This window comes from Corapipo altera, unplaced genomic scaffold, assembly GCF_003945725.1.
Source record: "Corapipo altera isolate COAL_440 unplaced genomic scaffold, ASM394572v1 64, whole genome shotgun sequence".
In the NCBI taxonomy this organism is placed as follows: Eukaryota; Metazoa; Chordata; class Aves; order Passeriformes; family Pipridae; genus Corapipo; species Corapipo altera.
In genome coordinates, this window is record NW_020884893.1 from 11,411,783 (window position 1) to 11,432,587 (window position 20,805).

The 20,805-nt window shown below is 41.7% G+C and overlaps 1 protein-coding gene across 2 annotated transcripts in view; it reads left to right on the forward strand.

Moving 5' to 3' along the window:
* STK4 (serine/threonine kinase 4) overlaps positions 1–20,805 on the forward strand; it is a 46,348-nt gene that overhangs the window by 6,988 nt on the left and 18,555 nt on the right. For both annotated transcript variants that reach the window (XM_027646359.1, XM_027646360.1), the window contains exons 7-10: positions 466–603; positions 1,263–1,391; positions 3,681–3,867; positions 17,113–17,270. In XM_027646359.1, coding sequence (XP_027502160.1) covers positions 466–603; positions 1,263–1,391; positions 3,681–3,867; positions 17,113–17,270 — 612 coding nt within the window. The remainder of the gene's footprint in view (positions 1–465; positions 604–1,262; positions 1,392–3,680; positions 3,868–17,112; positions 17,271–20,805) is intronic.

Below are 20,805 nucleotides of genomic sequence, written 5' to 3' on the forward strand. Positions count from 1 at the left end.
GTTTTCTGCCAGTTTTTTGTAGTGTTGGTTAAACGAAAAACAGGTCTTTGTCAAGAAGAATCTGCATGGGAAGAAAAAAAAATCACAATCCTCTTCTGTTAAGACAGAGCTGAAGCTCAGTGTTGGGTATGAAGAAACATATTTTCAGCTGGATTATCCAAAGTGTTTGTTGTTTTTTTTTAATGCAAGCACAATTTTTTAAGATTTGAAGTTAGCATATTCATGCCTTTTGGGGCACATAATGGCTCAGCCAGATGGAAGCACCTAGTGAGAAAAGTCTGTTTTCTTGCTACTCGATCCCTCTGAGCAGATTCATGTGTAATATTGGCACGAACTCTTCAGAAGCAGCAAACGTGGCAATGTCCATCATCCTTTAGTGCCAGTGTGTGTTTGGGTGTGTTTATATTGTGTCGTTGGAACGTTTTAAGCTTTGTTTGGAATTCCAGGATATTCCTCTGTTTTCAGGCGATTTTCATGATTCCCACCAACCCCCCCCCAACGTTCCGCAAACCAGAGCTCTGGTCAGACAGTTTCACTGACTTTGTGAAACAGTGTCTTGTGAAGAGCCCGGAGCAACGTGCCACTGCAACACAACTGCTGCAGGTCTGCCTTTTCTTACTAGAACATAAGCTCTAGAGAAGCCTTGCCAGGGTAGGCAGTGCTGTGTGGCTGTTGGGATGTTTGGTTTCCTTTCTCGCTGCTCCTGTTCACTACAGGTTTTACTTTTTAATATCTCAGTTTTAAAAAACTCACACTCAACTTCAGCTTTTCACTTCTTCTCTGAGAACCAGTCTAACTTCAACTTCCTTTGTCTTCTCTGGGTTGTTTTTGTTGTTTTGGCTTTTGGAGTTTGATGTTGGTTTTGTTTGGGTTTGTTTTACTTTCAAATTCTCACCAGCACTGCCAAGAAACTTAAAACACTAAACAGGGGAGGCTAAATGAAAGTGGTTGCTCAGAATGGTCTAGGCATGGAAATGGTCTGTGTAACTGGTTCTTGACAGCTAAGCTGCTAAGGAGAGAAGTAAGCAGAGTTGTGGAGGGGGGAATGAGCCCAAGGTCTCACAGCAGCAGGGCCCTTGCAGCATGATCTCTTTGGAGGGTGGGATGTCTCCTTCCTGTGCCAAACACAAGTACTGGATTGTCATTTCAGTCATGTTTCGAGTTAAACCTCAATTTAATTTGAAGTAGGCCACAGTAATAGCCTTTTACTGTTACGCCTTGCTTCGGATGCAGTGCTTATTTGTTTTTAAAATACTTCTCAGCATCCATTTGTTAAAAGTGCCAAAGGAGTCTCAATCCTGCGAGACCTGATTAACGAAGCGATGGACATCAAGCTGAAACGTCAGGAGGCTCAGCAGCGTGAACTGGATCAAGAGGATGAAGAAAACTCAGTGAGTATTTAATAGTAACACTGTACAAAGTCCAAACTCTTGCTGCTTTCATAAGGCTTAGCTGCTCTGGTTTTTTGGTTTTGCAATATTTTGTTCAATTGCCAGTGGATTTGACTTAGTTCTGGAGTTTTCTGCTTTGTGACTGTTTAACCTGGTGCTTGGTCCCTGCTCAAGCTATATTTGGGTGGGATAGGCAGCATCTGTGGCTTACTGTCCACCTTATAGACCTGTGATTGAGTAGGGCTACAAAGACCTGTATGCAGAAGACTTGATACATTTTCCCAGTTGGATTATATTATTTATGTAGTAGTGAGAATTTTTCATTGTGGATTCAGGTCTTAGACTGCTCTGCTAGTATAAAATGATGATATCATCTGTGATGCACTATGATATAAGTATGTTGTGTTGTTTTACTATTGTTGTGCTTTAGAACCTCCCTTATAGAAACTTTCTTCTACACAAGAGCAACCGACAGAAGCCTGAGGTGAGGGCATGGGAAGTGTTCAGGGGATTGCTGTGAATTGCAGTTCAGCTCCTTGTTTCAGTGGTTACAGCATGTGAATTTGAAAAGCATGTTGAAAGCTTTTTTTTGAGTCTCTGCCTGCTTCAGCCTGAATAAATGAAATGGGCAACACCAGGCATTGTATGCCAGCCCTGTTCAGGGGTTAGACTTGAACAGCATGGTCCACAGTGTCTGTGCTGAACACATTCTCCATCTGGTTTTCCAGTCTAGGGCTGCATATTTATTCAGTGTGGATGTAACTTTATGGGTCATGTTGCCATGATGTCGACTCTACAAGTATTGTCCCTACCCTGAGTATTGTCCCCACTCTCTCTTCTGCATTTCTGACTGATCTGGGGTCACGTTGCTGAGAGATGGTGTCTGTGTAGCAGAGTTGAGTCGTCTGTGTGTTTTCCCAAAGCCTGTCTGCTCCATGTCTGCGAGCAGAAAAGCATTCCCAAGCACTTCCCAAGCACTGTGGAAACTTCTGCTGTGGTCCTTTGTTAAATTTGTAGCAAACAAATTTATTGCTTCCTCTCACCCACTCATCTCCACATAAAACTGCTTTTCCTCCATTAACACCTTGTGTAGTTTTCTCCTCTCTTGCTACTGGTTTTGAGGTTGGGAAGTAAATTTTGTAGACATTGTTGACACATTCTGGGAACACCATGGAGGGGTTTACTTCTTCCTTTCCATGACAGTGAGGTGGAGTATTGCAGCTTGATGTGCAATGCCTGTGTTTTCCCTCTTACACTAATACACATCTGTAAGGCCATGGTCACACATCAAGAATGTGAACTTCATCCTTAGAACAACACTAAATTGAGCATCTCATCTAAGGTGAGATACCTAAAAGCTCTACTCTAAACCTAGGAAGTGATTTGTGTTCCTGCAGCTGGACAGCTGGTCCACATTTCCAAGAAACTAAATGGATTGTGGAAATTTTGACCTTATTCTTTGTTAAATCCTACTCACAATATACACTTAGTGAAGCACCTCTGGCTACCTCTGGCTAAGGTAACTCTCTACCAGGAAGTTGTTCCACCAGAATTCATTTGAAGAGCTTGTGTTTTCCTACAAAGTCAGTCTCTTAAACCTTGACAGCAGTTAATTCCAACTTCTTTAGTAGTAGTGCCTGTTAACAAATGGAAAGATAAAAAATAATTTTCAGTGAAAAAAATTACTAAACTTTGGTAGTTTATTTGAATCCTTTTCAAAGATTTGCAAATGGAGCTCATTTTTCTTCAGTGCTTTTGAAATTTAGAGCAAGTAAAACTACCTAAATGCTAGAGATAGGAAAAAAAAGTAGGATGAGGGTTTTCTTTCCATGTGCCACCAACACTGCAGACTTAGACCTGTTGCTGTCATTAAATAATGACTCCTCAGTGAACTGTAGCACTTGAGATAGTGGTTTGAGGTCAGCTCTTAGAACTGGCTGCATGAATAGAAACACTAATGACTGAACAAGTGTTGTAATCTACTCTTACAGACACATCACCAGGTCAGAAATGAGAAAATGAGATACAACTTGCACTGAGAAGCTTCTGCTGGTTATTTTATCTGTTCTCTTATTTATCATGCTGGCAGAAAAGTATGAAGACTTTTCATTACCTGTTTGGAGATGACAGGGGGAGAACTAAGTGCATAAACCAAATGTGGCTTCTGTGTGTGTGTGTGTGTGTAAAAACCTCTGAATTAGTGAGCCTTGCCAGTGTCCTTGGAGACAGACATTCCTCGTGGGACTTCACCACCATCAGTAAATATGTATTTATGGCATCTTTGTACAGGAGGAAGATGAAACCGATTCAGGCACCATGGTGAGGGCAAGTGGAGATGAAACTGGAACCATAAGAGCTGTGAACACCATGAGTGACGGAGCCAACACCATGATAGAACACGATGGCACCTTGGAGTCCCAGCTGGGTACCATGGTCATAAACACGGAAGAGGAAGAGGAGGAGGGCACCATGAAAAGTAAGAGAACATCTCTGACTTCTAGAATATTCCTTAAGACTTCATGTGGGCTGTTGTATATATTGCCAGCCTGCTTCGATGTTTTTGGTAGCTTGTGTCTTTTGGTTGTAGGAAGCCAAAACTTTTAGGTCAATGCCCTCTGGCAGTAGAGAAGCCTTTCAGGATCCAAGTTTCATTCTTTTTAGTCTTGCACTTGGTGTAGCTGATGAGTTGTGCACAATTTCCAGAAGTTTCTGTGCTGATTGAATAAGATCTGATTCTAGGTGGTAATTTTTTTGGGTCAGTTCTTTCTTGCTTGTTTTGTATTTCTCACAGAATATAGAGGAGGAGGATTCTAGCAGAGGGTTAATTAAAAAACTTGTGCTGCTTTAGAAGATGATCTGGCTGTAACCTGGCATCTGAAAGCAGCAAGTCTGTGTCAGGACTGATACATCCAATGAAGATTTATGAAATGACAAATATCTTTCAGGTTTCCAGCACAGCAGGACATGCAGTGGGAGGAGCTGGCATCTCTCTAGAGTGGTGTGTTTCTTTAGTGTTACTCTAATCACTGAGGACAACTGAATGAGCTGTGTGTTGCTGTTTGAGACATTTCAAGTTCTGCCCTAAAATAGGAAAGCTTACTAAAGCTACAAACCTTGCCTTAGGATGTAAGATTTAAAATGATGTGACTGATAGTCTATGGAAGACCTTACAACCTGAGCTGGAAAAGAGTTGAAAATGTTTCTCTGATTAAAGAAAAATGGCAAGGAGAGCCTTCCTGGAAAAGTATGACTAGAAGAAAAGGAATCTTTTTCTGAATTCTGGATTCTCATAGAAATCCATTAGCCTCACAGTCCTGAGGCAGAGGTAGTCAGGGATGACTCAGCTGGCCAGCAGGAATGTTTGTTTGCTCAAGGACTGAGGAAAATGCTGAGTGGGGGCTCAGCAGTACTAAGATATGACCATCACAGGCAAGGCTTGTTCTTTTGTCTCTTGCACTGCTCCAAAAGACTTCCTTGGCAATCTGATTTTGAACCTTTAACTCTACTGATAGAGGATAAAATTCTCAACAGGAGTTTGGAGAAATCCTTTCCTCAAGAATTTCTGTGTTGAAAGCTTCTTTCCTGTGGGGGCCCTCTGAAGCTTGTGGAAAGATATTGGGTTCAAGAGTGAAATTTCAGCAGAATCCCTTTAAAGAGTTTTCCAGACTCTGGTAAACACTGATTCATCACATTAAACCCCAGAGGTATCAGCCCATGTGGCAGCTTGTGGCAACAAAGGCACCGGGCTGATGCTCTCAGGTGCTGTGGAACAAGGTCAGTCTAGCAGGGAGATGGATGGATGGATGGATGCTTAGGGTAGCTAAACTGTCACCCCAAGAAAGAGACATTTGAACAGTATTAAATAAACCTGGTGAAGCTGCAGTTTCTTTACAAAGAGCCAGCACTGTTATTTTCTCATCATCAGTGGGTATTGTTCCGTTTCGTGGCTCACAGTCTCGGAGGTTTTGCTGTCTCCTGCTCCTGCAGTGGCTGCCAACTCTGTGTAAATAAAGTGTCTCTGAGTTTATCTCCCTGTGTTTGACACGTATTTATCTCCTCACTGTCTTCCTAAGACTGCAGTGCTTGTAACTCAAAAGCATCTAACGCTGTCTGTGGAGTACAGAGGTTTGAGGAGATGCCTTTGATAGTATCTCTTGCAAGGACATGCTCTCGTTCTGAGCAGAATCAGTTATGAGGATATAGCAATTCCTTTACTTCAGGCTCGTCTCTAACCTCAAGAGGGAGCTCCACAACAAGCTCCCACACCTCGACATCTCTGTGACTGGAAACTCGAATTTTTATTTTAAACCCTCCTTGGGCTTCAGGCTTCTTAAAAACACTCTGTTCTTCAGCTGTGTGACATGTTCAGGGCTGGGTATGTGGCAGAGGTGCTGGGGCAGCTGGAGGAGGAGTTTGCAGATCCTGGATGCGGGTGGTGGCTGACACAGGGACCACTTCCACGTCCATGGGCTTCACAGAGTAATGTCTGATAAACCCCAGCTGCCCTCAGCACCCTCTGCTCCAGGTTCTGCTGCATTTTAATAACTTGTAGCTTGATTCCACGAAATCTAATGTTAATGAAAATGGTCCTTAACACCTCATTCTCCTCCTTCCTTGGTAGTATAACTGTGAAATGCTGGCTGCTGCACAGAGCAGCTCTCTTTGTTTTTGGGATGTGCTGCTAGGCAGTGTCTCTGAGCAGCTTGCCCTTTATGAGAATTGCCTATAGCTCCATTTTTCAGCTTTCCATTTCCATACTCATAACGTTCAGTTAAATGGATTTAGCTGTAAAGCTCATCAGCCTGCTGCAGAACCCTCTGGAGCAAGTTCTCTTTGTAATCTTAAACATAAATGTAATAACACTCTTTGGAAACCACTGAGTTTGAAGAAGCTTTATTGATGCATATTTTTAAAGACATCTGGGGTTTTTTTTGGCAGCTTGTGTTATGACTCACAATAGAACCTATTTGAAGTCAATAAAAAACTTCTGATTGATGGCATTAGTAGGAGAATTTAGCTTCCCTAGGTGTCTTGGGCTGTTTAACTGCAGGTTTCTGAGCTTGTGTTCTAGCCCTTCCTTCTAATTAAAAAAACATAAATCTGTATCTTGACTAGTTTTTTGTTTGGTTACCATAAAAAGTGTTTAGAGCATCGTATTTCAGCCTTTTACAGATAGGATTGTTTCAGAAATCTCTAGCAAACAACTTCCAATAGCCTTGAAAGTGCAAACAACTTCTAGTAGACTTCAAAGTGATTCTTGCATAAATCGATTTATGACTTCTAAGGCTCAGAGGAAAAGCATTCCTAAACTCCTAAACTCCTGTATTTTATGTAGTAGGGGAAGTTTTGTTTTGCAGTCAATTGAGCCGTAATTGTGTTTGCCTAAATTCTTTTCATTTGCTTGGCTTTATTCTGGGCACTCAATATAAATAGTCAGGCAGCATTAAAAATGTCACTGTGACATTCTGTTACGGGTTTTGAAAGCACTCAAGTGATTGCCTGAAACCGCAGATACTAAATTGTGCTGCGACACGTTTTAGTTCTAAATCGATGGCGAACAGATTACTTATGGATTGCAGTTAAACTATTCCAGGAAAACTTAGAAGAGCTGTAGACGAGCAATGATTTGTAATAACAGGCATTTCCATTGTGCTGGAGAGCTGGAGAAACCGTTAATATGTCTGGAATCATCTTTTTAAAATTCTTCTGTGAGAGAATGTATAATACTAGTAAACAGTGAAGCACTTTGTGCACTCTGTGCTTTTTCTGCTTTATCTCCTGTAGGTCTTTAGGTAGAGGAAATTTTGCATGAGTTTGTCTCTTCAATTTAAAGAGTGGAACATGATTTTATAATAAAGCAGATAAACATGTTGCCTTCCTTGGACACTGCAATATGATCAGATCCAAGCAAAGTGGGATCTGGTACTATAGTGTGTCCTATTTTCTGTATTAAAGTGCCTCTTGCTTGTTTAAGCATCAAATAAAATGACACTGGAGAATGTAGAACTGCCAGCAGTGGTGTGAGTTGGGCTGTCTGGTTTTTGGGTGGAGATGAATGAGGGATCTGGAGATGGTGGAAGAATTGTGGGTGTGGGGGTTCTGTTAACGTGGCCCACGTTCAGTGCAGCACCTGGTGCAGAGATGGACCAGAAGCTTTCATAGCACTGTTGCCTCTACCTTGATAACATAATGTCCAGATAATAGTTTGTGAATGTTTAAAAATTTCTAGGCTTCCTTCTTATAACACAGTTTGGCAGATTTGGGTTTTGTTATGTTTTTACCATGCCCACACTGCTAAGCCTGGTTGTTGTGTCCTTTTAAGAAAGTATTTCCCCTTTTGAGGGGAAATCGGGTTTCATTAGCAAATTAAATGAGCTAAGATGCAAAGTTAGCAATTTGCTATTAGAAAAATGATTCAGAGTAAGCTTGTTAGTCTTGGTGGCTTTGTGAGGCAGCCAGTGGGTGACACTTAAACCTAAGCCAGAGAAACATTACTGCCAAGACTCAGGAAACAGTTTTTCCCCACAAATTAAACTGAGATTTTTCATGTAAAGCAACGACTGTAAAAGCTGTAACGTGAGCAGCAGAGTGAGTATGGGTGGCAGAAGGTTTATGCAATGGCATTAATACTGTAATTGAATAAAGTATTCCTGGTGTGTAGCTGAGGTAGCTGTGGATGCTGTAATCTCATTAGTTGTCCAGAAAAGTGCAGTTGCATGTTGTCCAAGTGGCTGATGCAGGTCCTGCAGAGAACAGCTCCACGTCTGGGCAGGATTTACATCATGTGTACGTCAGAGACACTGGCTGTGTTTTGCCTCTGATTTTCTCTGTAGGCAATAACTCTCTGTAGGCAGCAGCTTCCCCACTACTTAATGTTATTAATGTCCAGTGGTACAGTTCTGTGTTTAAAGTAAATTGGTCCATTTAGGGATGATTGGACCATAAAACACTCTCAGCATTATGCGTTTAAATAACATGCTGCTTATGGAAACTCCTACACTGATTAAATTGTTCTTGAACTGTGAGAATCATCATACTGCCACTCTTGAGGTGTGGAGAATACACATCTTCACAGATAAGTCTTGCAGCTGTGTTACTTTTTTGACTTTTAATAGCAGCCTTGCTGGCAAACTTGACATAAACAGTGGCCTGCAGGGTTTGTTCCAGAGTATTAAGCTGTGTGGACATGCAGACAGCATTTTGAGCAATGGGGGGAGTTGTTTATGCTGTTGGTTTTTTGTTTGAATACTGGTAGGCTCCTGGCCCTAGTAATTGAAACAGTGGCTCAGACTGAAGCATGAAGAGAATTCAAGTCCAAGGGCTCAGTGGGATGCTTGTCCACCTTTGGCTGGCCTGCATAATTGACAGAGCTTTAACACTGAGACACAGTTAATCATCAGTTAATTTTTATATTTTCAGAGACACATTGGAGAAAGGATGTATGTGTTTAACAGCTATTTTTGCTGTTTCTAACACTTTATTATTGAGCACTCCTGTATTTGTGATGGTGGGGCATAGATAGAAAGTGGGGGGATATTTTTTTCTTTTTCTGGGCAGAAACATTGTCTTAGAGAAGATGGGAAATGGGAAACGTGATTCCCAGAGTCCTGAACAGCATACAGGAGGCAGTGTGCTTCAGGAGACAACCAAGAGACAAAGCAGTAGTAAATCACTTAGTAAGTACATCACTGTTCCCTTCATTTGCACATACAGGAAAACTGTAACCTACCTGTCTCTTCTAAGAATAAACTCACTCCCTACTGGATCAAAATAAATCCTGGAGAAAGCTTACCTCCTGAGCAGGAGTAAGGAAAACTGTAAAATCTGAAATTCCTTCACTGCGGGAGTTCAAAACCAAATTTGTTTTTACCTGCAGATTTTCAAGCTTCAGGGGAAAAGAAATGTTCATTGCAATGTTGTTTTCTGTTCTCTCTAGATAAGCAAATGAGTTTCTGGATTATGAATAGAAAGGGAGTTAGGAAGTGCTCACTTGGTTCTGTGCTGTCTGGGGAACCTGAGCTGTTACCCACAGGTGCTGGACCTGCAGGCTGCACCCCTGTTGATGGGCTTGTTTCACATCAGAACCTGAGGCAGGTGCTGCAGAATATGAAATGTTCACTTCTTTATTGATGCACCTTCACATCTCACTGCCTGTCACACGCTGTGGTTGCTGGACTGAACTAACAATTCAAGCTAATGAGGTGAAAGACATAAGGTGTGCACTGAGCATTGGGATGGAGGAGGAAAGCTGCTATGTATTTATAATTGTGTCTGAGTTTTTATGTAAAAGAGATCCAAGAGGAGGTAACCTGGTCCTAAACAGCTTTCATTACTGTGAGGATTTCCTCCCCTTTTCCTGAAAGGGTTCTCAACTACATGCTACTAGCTTTGGATGAGTGTTGGTACTCCTCTCCTTAATGACTTTCATATCTTATTTGTTAAGAGATTTAGGATACCTAATGTTGTTTTTTATGGTCATTTAGGAGTTTGTTCTTAATAGCAGAACCTGTCAGGAATGTTCTGATTTGATTTAGTTTGAGATAAGCCATAATTATGGGGAGACTTGTCCTCGTAAGCTTCAAGAGATAGGAAGTGTTACTGCTTTTAATGTGAGGAAATCTCAGCTTCTCTTGCCACGGGGTGAACTTATTAATGATGGAGCACTTTTTGCTCTGGTTGAATAATTTGACATCTCTCTGCTCTGCTGCTCAAAATGACTCAGTCCTGTTCATGCTGTACAAATTATGCTGCCCAGCTGCTAAAGTTCATCTGTGATCTCTAAGAAATAGCCCAAAGCAAATAACACAAAATTCCATTTGAAATTTAATATTGATGAAGTGTTGCTTGCACATAATCATCAGGCACTGTTTTGTGCCTCCTAAATATGTATTTTCAGTCTTAGTTACATAATTGAATCTAAAGCAGACAGCAACTTACTGAGACTGCTGGGGACTAAGGCTGTTATGTGAGAAGTCAGTGGAAGATCTGTGCTTATTTAGACCACTAAAATGAAAGATGACACTGGATATTTGAAAAAAGAATAAATTTAAGGCAAGGAGGGAAGGTGAAGGGTGTGGGGGATGGTGGTTTGAATGCTGAAAAGCTGAGCCTTACTTAAAAGCAAGTGAATATCCACCGGCTCCCCATGAACTTCCGAGTGGAAATGAGAGGGTTTATAACTGGGGAGAGCAGCAGGGCTGTCAACAGCAGGGACAAAGCAAACCAATTTCTTCACAATAGATCTTGATCCCTCTGTGAAAGGGACTATATAATCTCGTATACAATAGCAGAAGACAGTGCTGCTTGTCCCAGGGGATCCTTTCTGTCACTGTGTGTGAATAAAGGCAGTGATGGCTCTGCTTCCTTCAGAGTGCTCTTCCCTCATCTCTGCAGAGCTGCTTTGAGCTCCTGCTCACAGGATGCAACTTCCTGAGCACGAGTCAACTGAAAATTTTTTTGGTTTGTTGCTCCTGATGCCACGTTGTCATCCACACAAATATTCTCCAGAGCTGAGGCCAGTTGTCTTTCTAAAGATTGCTCTGAAATCTTTGACAAATCACGGTTTATTTTGATATTGCTAATGTAGTAATTGTTCACTTCATTGTTATTGATTCACATTATCTTTGTAAATTAATTTGTAGCTTGATCTCCCAACTGCTCCTAGCTATTACTCCAGATGGGAGTTTTTGTGATATAGGGAAGAAATCTTATCATTGTGGCTTCAAGAATAGGTATTTAAGTATTAACTGTATAAACTGACTAAAGAGCACACAAAATATGCTCCTGAGGTTATCTTACTCTCTCATGGCAGGCTTTGTGACTCTAGAATATTCACCCTAGGTAGATCATTGCAATCCCTTTCGAGAGGAAAGAATAATAAACCAAGGATTCTTCTGATGTCAAGTTTGAGTAGAGAAGAAGAATAATTTTAGAGAAAAGCAGGAATTTTAGTTTCATTACTCAGCAAGCCTGTTCAGAGAGATACAAGGACTTTGTAAATCCCACTTTTTTTCTGAAGGCGTCTTTTGAAGCTCATAAGCTTCTGAAAATTTTCAATTGTGAGAGCTAATTTGACAGAATCAACGAAATGAGTCCTTTGATTTCTGGGACTAGATGATAGTGAATGATCTGGTTTCATGGATATTCTTTACTGCTGGGGATAAAAAGTAAATCTCTTGCTGGTTTGATTGACTGGGCTGTTTCTTCTTTATCACTGTGCTTTCCCTGCAGCATCATATGGAAAGGCACATGGCTTGGAGGCTCTCTACACCTTCTTTGTCATCTTTTGCTTGATGTGAGGAGGTCTGTGTGCTGCAGTCAGCCACTAAAACTGACCTCTTCCATTCCCTCAGCTATTCAGAAAGGTCACATTTTTTGGAAATCTTGACTGTTGTTCAAGTTTTTCCTTACCAGCTGCCCTTGCTGTAGCCTGGCAGAGGAGAGGATCCAGTACTGGCTGTTGGTGATGTCACCTCAGTGGCTCCTTGCAGAGCCCTGCCTGTACCTGTCAGTTGTCTTTGGGCTTGTCTGGGCTCTTTGTGCTTTGGGTAAGGACTGTCTCAGCTTGCACAGTACCACGAGCAGTTGGGCTTTGCTTTCCAGTGCTGAAGGATAACATTGGTGGTGAAATCATAATAAGCCTAGCATGATATTCCTTCAAAAATCAGAATCTTTATTTGTTGTGCACAACTTGCGGCATTCTTTGGACCCACTAGTTTCACACCTTTTGCTGTTGTCACAACGATACTGATGTTTTTATACTTTCTAAATGTGACTTTATACCAGGCAGCACTTGTGAGTTTTCCATGGAGGGCTTCTGTTCTTCACAGGAGGTGCTGAGCTCTCAGAGTCCCTCCCAGTGCCTGTGGCTCTGCACAGCTACCCCGAACCTGCAACTCTGCAGTCAGCTGGACCAGCCCCAACAGAGCTGTGGTGTTCCATTTGTGTAATTAATATAGCTCCTAAAAGATGACTGCATATCTAAATGATAGGCCGTTAATGGCTCCAGGGAGCTCTCGTGGCTCATCCTCATAAGCAACTCTTTAGATTCCAAAATAGATGCACAGTGAAGCCTTTCTTGTCACCGCGGGGTGACCTTCTCATAAAAGGCTCTTCTCTGCCACAGTTGTGATCTCACTTTCTGTCAGATGTTCATATTTTAGTCTAACCCTATAAAATTAGGAAGTCAAATGCTTTTTGGCACAGACTCGTTTGGTGCGGTGTCATCTTTCAGCAGCATCTGCTTCTGCAAATAGCAGTGATCGATTTTTGTCTTCAGCTGCCTGTTACCAAAATTTTAAAGACATAGCGGAGTGACTCTTGCGTTGAATTAATAGCAGATCATCTTTGGAAAGATGACACTGCTGTTAAGTGCTAAGATTGACAAAAAGAATTTCAGTCGTGCTGGGATGATAATTGATTTGGTGCAATGTCTTTCTGTCTCCGGGAACGTTTCTGTTGGTCTTACTGCATATGCACCCCTACTGAGATCAGAGCAGCAACTACAATTTCAGATATCTTAGATCTGTATTTCTATTCCAGCTATTTCTCCTTTTATATTATCTTTCCCATTTTTTGTCAGTTAGCAGTCTCTAATTTATAGCACTTAAGAAAACAAAGCGTCACTAAGTAAAGGCACAGTGTTACATGTTGATGCATAGAAATGTACTCAAATTGGTGACAAAACATTCTGAAATTGGTGGCTAAATGTTGTTTGTGTTTGCAAGGCCTAAGGTGACTGCAGGGTTAGTGGTGTCTGACAGTGGGTGTGCAGAGCATGAGTCGCAGAGGCGCTGGTTTGGGCAGGGACCTCTGGAGATCATCAGTCTGACCCCATTGTGATGGCTGGGGCAAGTGCAATGTCAGCTCTGGTTGCTCAAGGCCTTGCACAGTCCCTCCAGCCCCACTCTGTTGCACAACCATCCCTGTTGTGAAACTTTCTCCCCTGTGTTCTGCCAAGTCGCCCTTGCTGCAGTTCACACCGTTCCTCTCATCCTCTCCCTGGGGAGAGCGAGGAGGTCACACAGCAAACTCATTGCCTCGCACTTCAGGAGGGCAGATTTTGGCCTCTTTAGGGATCAGCTTGGTAGTGTTCCATGGGATAAAGTCCTGGAGGGAGAGGGGGGCTCAGAAAGCTGGTTAATATCCAAGGATCACATCTTCCAAGCTCAGGAGCAGTGCATCCCAACAAAGAGGAAGTCAGGCAAAAATGCCTGTGTGGGTGACCAAGGGACTCCTGGACAAACTCAAACACAAAAAGGAAGCCTACAGAGGGTAGAAGCAATGACAGGTAGCCCGGGAGAAATAAAGAGAGATTGTCTGAGCAGACAGGGATCAGGTTAGGAAAGCTAAAACCCTGATAGAAATAAGTGTGGCCAGGGACATCAAGGGCAGCAGGAAAAGCTTCTGTAGGTAGGTAATTTTCCCTATTCCGTTTATCACTGACAGCACCAAGTTGAGTGGTGCAGTTGACACTCTGGAGGGGAGGGATGCCATCCAGAGGGTCCTTGACAGGCTGGCGAGGTGGGAGTGTGCAAATCTCAAGAAGTTCAACGAGGCCAAATGCAAAATTGCATTTATTGCAAATATTGCAGTTCTTGTTAAAACACAAGATGTGGGGAAATGAGCACGATTGTTTAAACTGACACTCTGAATCAAGCTCTCTTTTGAGTGAACAGTCTTTAAGAAAATAAAAAGAAAGAACTGAATAAGCCAATATCACTAGAGTGAAACATTTGCTTTCAAAGCCTCCTGTGCTGCAAACAATAGTTTTCAAAACAGAGAGTACAGTCATGATTTAGATTTTCATTTTTTCCCCCTAGGAAGTCTGAGTTACCGAGACCCAGACTGGCTGTCAGTGAGCTGTGTATAGATTAGCCTGGCTAGTTATGAATTCTGTATTTCTACAAAATTAGTTGGTGTTAAACATTGCCGAGATTGTCCATAATAACTTACCTCCTGCTTCAAACAGGCTGAGCTGCAGCAGAGCACAAGGGGTGTGTTTACTTCATTCTAAATAAATGTTTTATCACTCAGCAGTAATTGGATTGTGATTGTATTACAGTAATTATTCCCAACAGCAAATCTGTTCTCCACTTTGCAGGCGTGTTCCCTGCCTGACCTTCACGCTGCTGGTCTGAAGGTGTCCTTCTTGATCTAATTCTCTGCAATGAGTTTTTTGGGGTTGTTGTTTAGGAAAGGGGAACTGCTGCCAGGGGTGGAATAATTTATCTTTGCTCCACTTGTCGTGGTGCAAAAGTATCAGCACTTCAGTTCATGCTTGAGCTTTTAGCTGACCCTGGAGAGGCAGAGCCACGCAGGGCTTTTTCAAAATGCATCATGACATTTCAGGCTGTGTAGAACCACACTTCTCTCAGTATCACAACCCAAATATCCTGCCAGGATTTCTCATTTCTCTTTGCAGAAATTTGTTCTGTATTTAATGTGTCTATAGACAAATAATTTCCTAAAGTATCTCGTGGCTGACCAAGGAATTCATCTGCTTGTCTGAGGATCAGACAGAATCTGCAAGGGAATTCTGGATCACTGGGTGGCAATTTTGTGTGCAAGAATAATGTTCAGGGATTAAATCTTAATGGGTTTCCAGAACAGCTAATATTTTTTCAAGAGGAAAGCGCTGCTGAGTATCCTTAGAGAGGACTGCCTTGTGACAGCCTGCCTTCTGTACAGACTGCTGTAGGAGAGAGCATTACACAGACCCCACCAACCCATCACAGAACATCCCCTGTGTGTCTGTCTGAAGCTCTAAAATTTGTTTGATTGCCTGCCTGACAGATTATATTTATTTCAAGTGTATGGCATTCAGCAGTGAACTTATTTCCACAGTCCAGAATTAGGCTATTCTGATGCTATTTTCTGTTAACTCTAGTCCTGATCCTGCTTTCTGAAAATGATGGTTTCTGCATCACCTAAAACATATGTTTCAAGTATGAGTAACCTATTGCAGTGTCTAGAGAACCTTGTCTTACCAGAACAAAACCATTTACTTGGTTTCAGTGCTTGCTTCCATGATGCTCACAGGTTCTGCTGAACCATTTTATCATCAAGAGCAGTGCAGTGGCATTAAGCTGTGAGCAGCCTTTAGCTGTGTTTGCAGCTGTCATGGCCTTGTGTTGCAGCTCTGTTACAGCATGTTTGCTGTGCCAGACAGCTTCTTCCTTTGGACTGGGACTCTTCACAAGATATTAGCAGTGCTGTAAGTCACAGGACTGGCCAGTTTAAGTGAGAGGAGTCTGTGCAGCATCTCAAGCTGGACTGGTTGCACTAGTGAAGAAATCTTCCTTTGGAGGTACTGAAAGCCTTTTGATCCTGACTTGCTGAGAAGTTAAATGTCATGTTTTCTTCCTGTGTTGGGTTTTTTTGCTGTCTGTGCTAGAAATCAGTATTTCCATCCTCTCATGTGTCATCACTTCCCTCCCTGTTGTGCTGCTGCCACCCCACAGCCAGAGCCATCTCCCGTGGGGAGCCACCTCTGCTTTCTCCACACAGCCCTGGGGAGCTGCTTTGCTCTGGGAACTCGTGACCCTGCAGTGATGGAAACCTGTTTGCTGAATGGATTTCCAAAATTATTTGTATGCAGTGGTTCTTGAATCACATGAGCAGAGTGTTGGATGGTGTAACAGCTAAAGGAAGAAGGATAAAGCGCTCGTATCCCTAATCCCACCAACTACCCAACCCACCTGTGCACCCTGTGAGAATGTAGTTTTATTAGCTCTTAATGGATCAGCAGCATTCTCCCTTTTCTTTTAACTCCTGCTTGTTCTAAAGAATGATTTAAGCAAATGAGAACAATGTCAGTGCTCTTGGCCACATCCTTTCTTCTCCTCAGTATGGGCGAGCTCATTGAGAATAGTGCTTGGGAGACTTATGAGACCTGCTTTTAAAAATCAAAGTATTCATGTTTACAGGGTTATTTTGACTCCTCTGTCTCTCTTTGTACTCTTAACTTGTTTGTTATTACCCCAAGTTTCTTAAATACAGCCTAGAATTGAGAGGTTGATCTATATATCTGGCTTACTTGAGTAATCCAGTAGGAGAGTGGACTCAAAAGAATTAATTTATGAAAAGAAAACTAGAGCAGGAAACTCAAAAACTTACTATTTATAAAAAGAAAAAAAAAAGAACTTTTGTCAGCTAATTAAGCCTTTCTACACAAACAATGTAGAACTTGACTACTTCTACCCAAGGCAAGTTATGTGGTATTTATAAGGTATTTGTGGTCTTGGAAAGCCTCATTTTTGTCCTGTTCTGTTCACAAATATAAAGGTGAGTTTCTGCTTGTAAAACAGTGCTGTTTAGTTTTTGAACTTGGCTTATTTTTGCAGTGCATGGAACCTGGCTGGGATGAAGTAGCCCAGCCTGTCTCGTGGGCAGCAGTTCAGTTCAACATTCAGTGCATGAGGTCGAGTTACCTGGCAATGTGCTGTGATGATGGATTGCAGGTCTAGAGGCCAAGGCCTCCAGCATTGTAATCTCTTGTGTGCTGGGCTTTAAGCTTCCCTTCTCCAGTTTTCCCACTGTACAGTCAGTTTTACGATTGAAAAGCTGCTGAAAAATAGTATTTTAGCAAGTACTTTAGCAGTACTGTGTGATTTAGTGTGTGCTAAAAAAATTAAATCACTTTTGGGCGTGATGTAGGGCTGTATAAGCAAAACTATATTTTTCAAAACAACTCTTTTATTGTTATGTTTAATATTTCCAGGGAGGGATGAAACCATGCAGCCAGCCAAACCATCATTCCTTGAATATTTTGAGCAGAAGGAGAAGGAGAATCAAATCAATAGCTTCGGGAAGAATGTGTCTGGCCAGACAAAAAATTCATCTGATTGGAAAGTACCACAGGATGGAGACTACGAATTTGTAAGTCTGTACTTTGAAATTCAATCAGTGTGACAATCCTTTAAGAATTTTAGTCAGAGCTGCTATAAGATTATTTCTTGTTTTGACAGACTAATGGAAACTTGAGGAGATTCTAATGGCTAATGCATTTGGATGGGGCATTTTGAAAAACTCGTTTTCTTTAGGTATTTCTCAGTAATCATAACCAGTCACTGTCTCTATACTTTCCTTGTTTAAAAGCAAACAAAACGAACAAAAACGCCTGAGGACATGACGGTACAAGCTGTCTTGCTTTACTTCCCCATTATGCATTTAAAATAATAATAAAAAAAAAAATCCAGATGGTAGTTGGAAAATGCAAATCCACAGTGTGTAATGCCTGACAAAGAAGTGTTAGAACCATTGAATTCCCTTGTTTTTCTCAAGCTGTGGCACTGGGCTTTGTTTTAATAGATAAACATCAAGCTCGTCTTTAATTACTCTTTCAAATCCTTAATTTTCAGCCTTCCTGCCTACGATTCACACTCTTTCAGAATTTTCGTGAACTTTTCGGAAGTCCAAAGAAAGAGCCATTATTCATAAATTTGATTTTTTTTTTTTTTTTTTTTTTTTTTGGTGGGGATGGAAGATCTCTGGTCTGAGTTCCCAGTGCCAGCAGCAGCGTGCTCAGCTGAACGCTGCATTTTCACACAGTGATCCTTCACTGCCAGCACTTGTTGCTCTCAGTGCCCTTGTGCTGCCTCGTCGTGCTGCCTGTGGCTCAGGTTGTCACGCTGGCAGGAGCTGGTGATATTCACTCCACCTTCACAGAGCGTGCAAAGCAAAATCCCTCTGCCAGTCACGACTCGAGGAGATGCTTCTCTTCAAGGCCAGAATAATCTCTGGAGCTTTTCATCATCTTTGTGCATGTTGTAGGAGACTTAACTGCTATTATGTGTATTTTGTTGTCTGTGCTGCTGCTTCTCCTGTTTTCTCAGGCTGCAGAGGATGGCTGAGGGGACCTCCTGTGTTCTCTCTCCTTTTCACTGTGCTGTGTTCAGCCCAAAAGCTTAAAGTCACTGCATAAAGATGTTTTGCAAATATAACCCTCAAGCTGCCTGTGTGTCACAGGGTCTGGGCCAAACACACGGTTCCAGTCGAGTCAGACACTTCATGTGTCTCATTCACCTTGTGTGCTGCACCCTAATCTAATGATAAATAATTGTTTATCAGTGTGTGGCATTTCCCAGGAAAGGTGGGCTGGTTTGGAGTATCTCAGAAGTCTTTTGTTGTCTGCAGAAGGTGGCCCAAGGGGAAACTTGCTGTAACTATTTTACTTTCTAATGCGATTGATAACAAGTTTAGCAGTGTATTCCATGTGTTCCACCGTGCTCCCTGGGAGCTGTGGGTGCAGGGTACACCCAGGGAGCACGGATAACACGAGGGAAGGTCGGTGCCACTCCAGCAAACGGGACCTACAAATATTTTTAGAACGTGCAAAGCAGTTATTTGACACACGTGACCCCGCTTACTGATTTCCATTAGTGCTGCAGTATTGCCATGTGCACAGATTAGCAGTGTGCTGGAAGCAATAAAAGTGAGCAATAAATTGGCCTTTGGGTCACCTTCCTGTAATAATTTGTAGAAATCTCGCTTCCCAGCTGTATGTGTTTCTCTAGTTCAGTTGCATATGAATATGCCAACCTGCCTTGCATGTAAATTTTGGAACAGAGCTACTTTATTTTCTGTAGGATAAGAAAATTACTTGAAAGCAGCCTTGATAAATAATGTGGGTGTTCATATAGCCCTTATCTGAGGGTTTGTAGCAGCGAGCTCACGTTGTGTAATGTATTTAAAGACTTAAAATCGTGTATTTTTTACCATTTGCCCAAAAATTGATCAATTTGATAGCTAGCTGTGGGTAAAAGTCATGTTTATTAATGATTTATTAATTGAAATCATCAATGCAATGAGCACTGTGGAATAAGAAAAAAGTGCATTCACTGGGTGTATCCAGTAAATCTGTCCTAGATCTGCCTGCAGCTGTAACTTACTTCTGCATTGTCAAAATAGGCAGGTTTGAGCAGCCTTTTTTTATAGAGTTTGCAGGTTTCCAAGTAGAGATGAGATCAGTGAGATGCTGGGTAAATACTAGTTCCTCTGGGCCTTAAGAAATGATTGAAATATTGTAGCTTTGTGCTACTGGAGACTAGATAAATATGCCTTCTCTTCTTTATTCCTTCCCTCCTACGTGAGTAGCACCTGGAGTCTTCTGTCCTCCAAAAAAAAAAAAAAAAAGGGAGGGGGCAATATTAAATTACAAAAGATTTTTTTTCTCTTTTTCCCTGTGGCAAAACCATTTGACCTTTTCTTGACTAACATTGTTCCTCTGAAGCAGGCAAATAAGACACTATTTATATCACCGTGGCCATGTCACGTTGGATGAGGGTTAGATTGACTCAACCCCATCCACTGCAGAGGTGGTGAACTCCATTCCTCCCAGATGTGATGCTCTGGCTGTGTCCTGGTTGTGGTCAGAGATGGCATTAACCCAGAGTGTTTCCAGCCTTGGATTTCTGAGGCAGAAGTTGTTATTAACTGATTAGTCAATGCCTGATGCTGTTAATGTTTATCCCCACTCACGCTTGAACAAGGATCTCTAAAGATTTAAGCCCTGCTTGATTGCAAACAATGTTTTCAACAACATTATGATTTATTTAATGTGGGGTGGGGGGAAATAGTAATTATGGGCAAAAATGCTTGCTTTTAGGAAAAATACAACAAACTCTTAACAGGAGACTGCTGCAGGAGTAGGCTGTTAATGGGCAGGCTGCATTGTACGGAGAATTCCTAATTGCCATAATCAGATTTCAGAATTTTTGTAGTTGAATTTAATTTTGCCAGTGAACATTAGTCACATGCTGTTGCACAGACTTAATAATGCTAGAAGATTTGTTTAGACAATGTCCTACATTTTTTCACTTTAATCTTTCAGTAGTACTGTAACATAAGGGAAAATTATGTGTTTGCTGCCCTTAGACACAACAAACCCTTTACTTATTCTTATTTTAAAAGCCTTTTAACCGCTCTGGGCAGGTCAGTGTTCTAATATCACTTGTGGCTAAACTGGTATCACTTGTTTTCTATTCTGGCCCTGTTCGAAAGGCCTTCAGTCTTGCCAAACCTATTGTAGCACACATTTGTGGATCAGCCAGTCACCAATGTTTTGTATTACAACACTAATCCTTTTACTGAAGGCCAGTTTTGTTAACAAATTAGCAGGTGCCAGCGACTGCTGTGATAACACTGAAACCTTTTCAGTTCTATTTCATGACTGTGGTTTCACTGGTGAAAATCAGTGGCAGTAGAGCCCTGGTCAGTCTCAAATTTTGCCACCACGATGCAACTGCTGTGTTTTTAATACCTGTATTAACCTTAGGTTTTACTGTAACTCTAAGTCATATTTTTTTATGTATCAGTGAGTCTTTGCTAGTCAGGTATCCTGGGGGCACGTTTTGGATGTGAAGTCAAATAGGACATGAACTTTTAACAGAGACTAGAGCAAGGGTACTGCAGG